General features: G+C 38.9%; 2 protein-coding genes and 1 pseudogene across 3 annotated transcripts in view; 2 read left to right on the forward strand and 1 right to left on the reverse strand.

Annotated features, from left to right (window-relative positions):
• Positions 1-1519, forward strand: part of LOC145498405 (uncharacterized) — a 1782-nt gene extending 263 nt beyond the window's left edge. The window contains exons 2-4 of the mRNA XM_081478335.1: positions 439-501; positions 677-746; positions 1206-1519. Coding sequence (XP_081334461.1) covers positions 439-501; positions 677-746; positions 1206-1471 — 399 coding nt within the window. The 3' untranslated portion in view covers positions 1472-1519. The remainder of the gene's footprint in view (positions 1-438; positions 502-676; positions 747-1205) is intronic.
• Positions 1-7500, forward strand: part of LOC145498415 (uncharacterized) — a 229661-nt pseudogene that overhangs the window by 24376 nt on the left and 197785 nt on the right. The window lies entirely within an intron of this gene.
• LOC145498806 (uncharacterized) overlaps positions 7453-7500 on the reverse strand; it is a 1164-nt gene continuing 1116 nt past the window's right edge. The window contains exon 1 of the mRNA XM_081478742.1: positions 7453-7500. This exon is cut by the window's right edge and continues 1116 nt beyond it. The gene's annotated coding sequence lies outside the window, so the exon portion shown is untranslated.

A 7500-nucleotide genomic window follows, 5' to 3' on the forward strand; every position in this document is an offset into this window, starting at 1 on the left:
AGTACTGAGCAATTCAGAACTTTCACATGCCCCCCTTCCCCCTCCCCCACCTGAGGCATTCTAATTTTTTGAGTTGTTCCTGCTGGCTGCTGCTGATGTTCAAATGCAGCACTTTATGTTCATAAGAGGGGTTCAAATGCCCCTATTCCTGGAACTTGGCAAAGCATGATGGACCCATGATGGAAAATTCCCAAGGAGATTTTTAATGAATCATTTTTCAAATGATGTAGACAGCTTTAGCAGGCCTTAATCCTCTAGCCATAACACTACAAAGGACACATTTTCTCTCTTTAAATTCCCCCAACATCTCAATCTTTATCATGATTTTCACACAGCCCAGGCAATTTGGCACTCGGTGGGGATATATATTGCAGGACAGCAATGGTCATTAAATTCTTTTATCTGAGTTCCTTATCGATGTACTTTTTGCTGACCTAGAAACGAGAGGTCAGTGATGCATATTCAAAGGAAAAGACGAAGTTGAACTTGGCATCCAGGAAGGTAAAATATTGAAATGAGAATATATGGACGGCCAATGTCCGATGACCGACTTTTATCAGTTTTATAGTGTTTGGTACTGAAAACATTTGCCAAGATATGTATGTCTAAATAACATGCCTTGGTTGATAACTGATCATTGTGTATAGAATTCTACTCATGTTCCCTCTGTACACAGCTGAAGAGGATTCAAGAGAAAGAAGCTGCACTATCTTCTACCAAACGACAGCTAGCACCAGAAACGATAAGTAAGGATATATACAAACAGTATTTAAATCAATTTTAATGAAAAACAAAACATAGGTAGAGTGTGTGGCTCTGTTTATAGCTATTCTCTCCCTAGTTGCCCTACAGAAGTGGGGATATAAATGCCAAAATTGGTAATAATGGTTTCCATTGTTTAAACTTGATTTGTTGAAGTTTTGGATATGTAGTATTTTAGTATTTATTTGAAATAGTGTTTCACTGAGGTATTCAGGACTTTCGATCAAGATGGGCTAACCTCAAGTTGTACTGTTTATTACTGTAACTTCAATTAAAATCAAATCTATGCATTCACAGTTTCACAACTTACACTGTGACCGAGGTAAATAATAATATTGAGGTCAGTGGTGTTTTTCTCTTGTGTACCTTAGGTGACTATAAGTTAGAATTTACCGGTTATAGGAAACATTAATACAATGAATGACATCTTTTGTTCTCCACAGGGAAGAGAAAAATACTTAAAAGGCAGCGTGAACCTAGTCAAATCAGTGATACAAATTCAGAAGTACTTTCAGTTCCCAAGACCGAGATTTCAAGCAGACGCAGAAAGGAGGAAACTCTGGAGAGCTGTAAAGAGGTTCATGGAGGCACCTCAGATAACAAAAAGCCTGCCTTGGATGGCATGTGGGTTACTTTAGAAAACAAAGCCTCACCTAAACAGCTTATTGATTATGTTGCAAATTCCAGCAAAGTTGTAAATAAGTGCTAGGATCAGTTGTTAAATCCTCTGTTGAAAGCTTTGAAATCAGTAATGATAACTCCCTACGCAGTGTAAAAGTACTTTATAGTAATGACAGAGGATTAATTAAGATTTCTGACAGGAAGGCATACGGATTTAGCAGTCGGGCACATAAATGGGAAGGGCATTAAGTCAAAAAACACATGAAACGGACACCGGCTACTACAGCAAGTCGCTTTTTTATCCGTCGCACGGAGAGAATAAATTTTGGGGGTGAACCTTAACAGTAAAACTTAGACTACGAGCAGTCCCTATTTAATTTTCTTGTAGTCGTGGAACGAAACAAAATTTCGCTTTGCCTCGCCTCCAGCTTTCGCGTGTCCTTGTTTTTTTTTTTTCGCTCCAATCTCAACGGACTAAAAGAAAAATACGGTTTGCTCGTAGTATATCTAAAACTCGACTTTTCGAACAATAATTTAGCAATTGACGGCACAAGCAGCAGTATGTCTGTGTCTGTGAATAATATTCAAGCTTATATGTCCGTGCGAACTAGTTTGTTGTTTACATAAAACTGAAACTTGAAACTCATGCAACGGGGAAGAGAAATTGGTCACGTGCTAGGCAACCAGTTAAAAAGTTGAGCCGATTGTTCAATCCTTTTTTCGAATTTTGTGTAAAATTGAAAAGGTTTATTTACATGAAATAATTTGAAATGATTCGGACCTTTGCTATAAATTCGCCTTGAACAAGAGAGTTCGATTTTTACACGTGTTAAACATTGTTGTTTACAAATCACCTGTACAACGATAATAAGCTTATAATTAATCGGGTCTTTGAAAATATTTCACTCTTCACTGAACATGAACAACAATCGTTCGTTGCCTTCTTTTTTTGAACAAAAAATCTAGAACATTTTGTCTATACAAAACATTTTGAAATGTTTCGACTCTATACATGAAATCGCCTTGAACAAGAGAGTTCGATATTCGCATGTGTCAAACATTGCTTAATCCCAGTATTTAAAAATCTTGACACTACGATAATAAACTTAACTGGGTGTTGAAAAGATTTCACTCTTCACTGAGCATGAAGTTAGCCATTCAACATTCCGAAAAGAAATGGTTAAATCACTACTTACCTCTTGACTTTTTCTCAGGCGGAGGTCGAACAGGAAAATATTGCGCGATCGTTCTTTTGCCGGTAGCCATCGCAATTCTGGGAGATTTCAAGATGGGTTTCATGTAGACCGTCAATCAATTTTCCTTTTGCAATAAATCATGGGGCGATACATGAGCAGTGTCAAGGAAGGAATAAGACAAGGAGATTTTCTCTTTTTTTTAATGAACTTCAGTTTTATTTTTGGGAAGGCACATGCAGAAATCAAAGAAAAGCAACTTGCATTCAAGTTTTATTCAAAAAAGCCGCATTGAAAGCCCCAGAGTTGAACAGCCGGGCAAAGTTGTGCTCACAGGCGGTCAATTTGCCCGGTGCCCGGCCCTTAATGAATCCACTAATGGTTTGCTTGGTAAGGAAAAGTACAAAGCAATAACGTCCAATTTGTCCATGTCTTGTAGTATTACTAGGAAGCGAAGAAAAGCAATTCAACTACTTAAAGGTGCACGGATCCCTAAGCTGTTGACTTACGATAAAGTCAAGCAGTATATTGAAATTAAAGTAACTGGAATGTAGCCAAAGATCATGATCTATCTGAGTTGTATTATGACTTAGATGAAAGTGAGCATGTGAATGGGGCTTATAGAGAGCTTACTGATCGTTTACTTGAACTGGCAGACCTCTTTATTTTTATTGATGAATCTTTAGGTGAAAATTCACACTTCATGCATTTTGGTGAGGAGAGGTATCATTTTCATGTGGCATGTGGTGTCGACGGAGTACCTTTTGGTAAGGATGATGAAGCCACAGTGTGGCTTCTATCGTTTATTAACAGTGGAACCCACATTACCAGTGAAAAAGAAAATTTGTTCTATTATTGAGCTCTTAAGCGTCTGTGCAGAATAGATTTCATGTTTCTGTGACAGTGGTTGTAAGATGTTAAGTGACCAAATCACTCAGTATAGTTTTGCAATAATTTACTACCCACATTTTCAGTGTACTGTATGGTCATTCAGAGATTAGGACAGTGGGTGTCCCATTTACTATTTAATTGCAAACTTACTGTTTTGTGCCTTATTTCAATTAGCACAAATCATTAATTTCACTCTTAAGGTTGACTGTTATTAAAAATGTGTTATTTAACACTGTTTGTAACTTGTCGATTTCCTCATTGGTAATAAAAGTTAATGACAAGTGTGGTCCAGTCTCGTTTTTTAACCAAACATCTTTGATGAATCCAACTCATTCTTACTTAACATAGCAGCACAGTTATGAACTGGCATATTCTCTCTAATCATTTTTCATCATATGGACTTGAAAAAATAATTATATCGATTTTTCATCTGGAGTGGCATGGAGAATTCAGATGATGCCTAATGCTGGGGCTCAAGGTTGAGTAAAAATGCAAAGCACTGCATGGATGTTTTTTGTTGTTGTTGTTTTAAGGCGGTATTTTGCAGCCTCCTTTGCAACCATCGTTTGTTTATGCTACCCCCCCCCCCCCCCCCACTTTGTTGGAAGTGAGCATGTTGTGCCTTCAAGTTGGTTCTTGAAAAGGGCATTTGTCTTCTCAGGGGGTGGAGGACCCCATATAAAACAGATGGAAAATATGCTAGTCCCCCAGGATTCTTCTTACACTAACCATAAACAGACCAGGTATTACAACAATGTTACATAGACCTACAGGTCAATAAAAGCTGAGTCAATGTTTTGTCACAAGTACATTGTGCACATAATGATATCAATTAACTCAACAACCTTCACTTAAAGATCATGTCATCTTCTTTAATGCATTTCGCGTACTTGTTGGCTAATCCCAAAAGAAATCTTTTGAAAGATTCTTCATTGTGGAATTGAATTTCTCCTATGTTCTTAGTATTTTTTGTCAACACGCCGCCAGTCTCCTCTGTAAGTGAAGCGGTTTTGAAACAGAGGAACACTTCCAATGGCATATGTCGCTTTAACCTGACGGTCCAAGGAGCTGAGCCATTTGTTTTTCGCCTCAGCTTGCGCACAATGCTTTTGTTCCATTGGATGACTGACCTCGATAACATACGGGATGGTTGAGCAAGATGAAACTTGTACCCTTTCTCCGGGGCAAACGTATGCTTTTTTACAACCGCTCTAGTCAGTTCCCTCAGTTCTCCACCAATCTCCTGATTTAATTTCTTCTTTGAGCCACTAGACGCATTAACAACCTCGTCTACCACACGATGAACTGCCACTACAAATTCCGCCATCTTGGAAATTCGACTTGCTGCTGCGCGGTAGACCGCTGAGACCTGGATCAGTGCAGGCTACATTTCCGAAATGATCAAAAATGGAAGCGCGGGAGCTCGGCGTGAATGGTGAGAGTTGAGAGATTCTCTTTCGTATTTTTCACAGCGATGGCAGGGAATACAAACCAGGGCGCTTATTTGTAGTTTTATGCTCTGAGCTAACGGAAAAGGTGGGTTTTTCAGGGTCGAAAACAAGACTTCAGTCTCGCGCTGGGAATGAATAATAAGATCTGCTCACGCTAGTTGTAAGCTTACGCGTATGTTTTTGCGTTCGTTCTGACTTAAGAATATAGCAAGAAAACTCTCTACTCTGGTATCGAGTTAATTTGTGAGTTTCTCAGACAATGGTTCATCATGACAAAAACCTGTTTTGATGGTTTCTTATTGTTTCTGCTTGTTTGGTGAGTTTGCAAAAGTTTTTGAAAGGAAAGTCTGACGCGTACAATTAGCTCATTTGCATAGTGCAGCTCGTGCACTTTCAAGTCCGAGTTGGTGTTTTCAATTGTCAACAAATCTTGACAAAGATTTCTTTCGTTATCTTTTGTGCTGAGATGCTGTAACAAATTTCACGAACGCAAGAAAGGCTACTAACATCATGTGTGTTTCTTCAACATAAGCATAGTGAAGTTTTACACTGCGAAAATGAAAATAGACAAGGAGTTTTGATAACTCGATCAACAAAATCGAAATCGTTATTCCAAGTTGATTAAAGAAAGCGTCATCGTAACTTTGCTGATTATTTCTGCTTTATTCACATATTTTCAGCTTAGCTTTTAATATGTTCTCAAACATTTATCAATCTTAAACATATTTAAAAACTATACAGTTATTGTTTGAGTTCGATGTACGCTTTCACACGAAAGTGCGGCGGAAGTACAATTTGTCATGTTTACTGACTGTACAAAACACGCATCGGCGGGCGCTCTCGTTCACCGACAACAGAGAATTTACTGGATTTTTACACGAATAAAACTGAGCAGTATCTACGGACGTAAAGTTATTGGGTCTTGATGAAACATCAAGCGTTTTACTTTTCGGTCGCGATAGACTGACAAATTCCTCGCAAGCGTGTGGCAAGAGGAGGTAGGAAACTATGAAGTCCTGAAGCTCTGCTATATCTAAATATATCCAGCTAGTTTTTTGCTGTGTAATGGAAAAGCTGTTAACCTTCAACATATCTGAATTTTAATGTGGAGTAATGTACAGCTCATGTAAAAGAAGCATCCGTCGGAACACAACTTGGTCAGCGACATATATAAGCTTACAGCGGAACATACCTAAATTCGACACTGTCTTACTTCACTCAAATTGGAGCAGCTTACGACGAATTAAGCAAAATTCCAACAGACATAAACGCGTTGAGTTGTGGGCCAAAAACATGAAAAATTTCGGGAATTTCGGACGCCATTTCCCCCGCGCGACATCCATAAAAATCCTCGCAGCATGTACGCGCGTGTGCCGTAGGCGATGGCGCAATGAATGAGTTGCCAGTAATCGGATACCCGTAATTGCACAAAGAACTCTGGGATCGTCAGGGGGCAAACATTGCAAGTCGCTAGAAGGAAATGTATAGCGAAAAGTTGTTTCGGCGCCCAAAAACATGATTTTGTGGAGTGATCAACGCTTTTTCGCCGTAGTTTTATCGCAAATGGATTTTGGCAATGTTGATACATGGAAAATGTAAGTTTTTGTTTGAATAACCGTGATATAAGTGATAAAATTTACCGATAAACTCCCTTTTGCTTGCGTGAGGTTTATTGTGAAATACATTGAAGAGAATTTTGAAAATTTCAATACACGCCTGATCTCGAGAGGCTACCCGGAGCAAATGGTAGAAAAGACCCCCCGAGAAGTTACATATAAAGACAGAAAAGAAGCTCTAAAACAGAAATCGAAAATTGCGGAAGGAACCACTAACCTTTGTGTCGGGCAATTTCACTCAACCGTCAATACCAAACTTTGGAAAGCATAATTACGCACAAATGGCACTTTTAAATACAAATACTCAGAGATATATTCAAGGAGCCACCCTTGATCTGTTGTAGAAAAGGAAACCACTGAAATATGTGCTTGTAAAAGCAGAGCGAAGGCTTTGAGCAACACGGTAGCCACACAGCATGAGTCGCGCGGACTCATTTGTCATTAAATCAACTCCAGACAGTACAATGATCGCCACCGGGCTTATTTCCAGTATTATTTGTATGACTAAGCTTTCAAATAAGCCAAAAGTAGCCTGCACACAACTTGAAAGGCTTTACTGGGTTATTTCCTCTCGATTTATCCCTAATTAATTTTGTAATATTTTCAGACCATTACGTGATGTAAATTTCTCAATAACGCTCACGTAAGCAACGGAGTTTATCGGTAGGTTTTATCACATATTTCACGGTTATTCAAACAAAAACTCACATATTCCACATATCAACATTGCCCAAATCCATTCGCGATAAAAACGACGGCGAAAAAGCGTTGATCTCTCTCACAAATCGTTTTCTTGTACCTCGAAGCAACTTTTCGCCATACATTTTCTTCTAGCGACTAGCAATGTTTGCCCCCTGGCGATCCCAGAGTTCTTCACGCAAACACGGGTATCCGATTACTGGCAACTCATTCATTTCCTCTAAAAATAGAATTATTGTCCTATATCATGGGGACAACCCCAATACT

The sequence above is a fragment of the Orbicella franksi genome, chromosome 9, assembly GCF_964199315.1.
Source record: "Orbicella franksi chromosome 9, jaOrbFran1.1, whole genome shotgun sequence".
Lineage (NCBI taxonomy): Eukaryota > Metazoa > Cnidaria > Anthozoa > Scleractinia > Merulinidae > Orbicella > Orbicella franksi.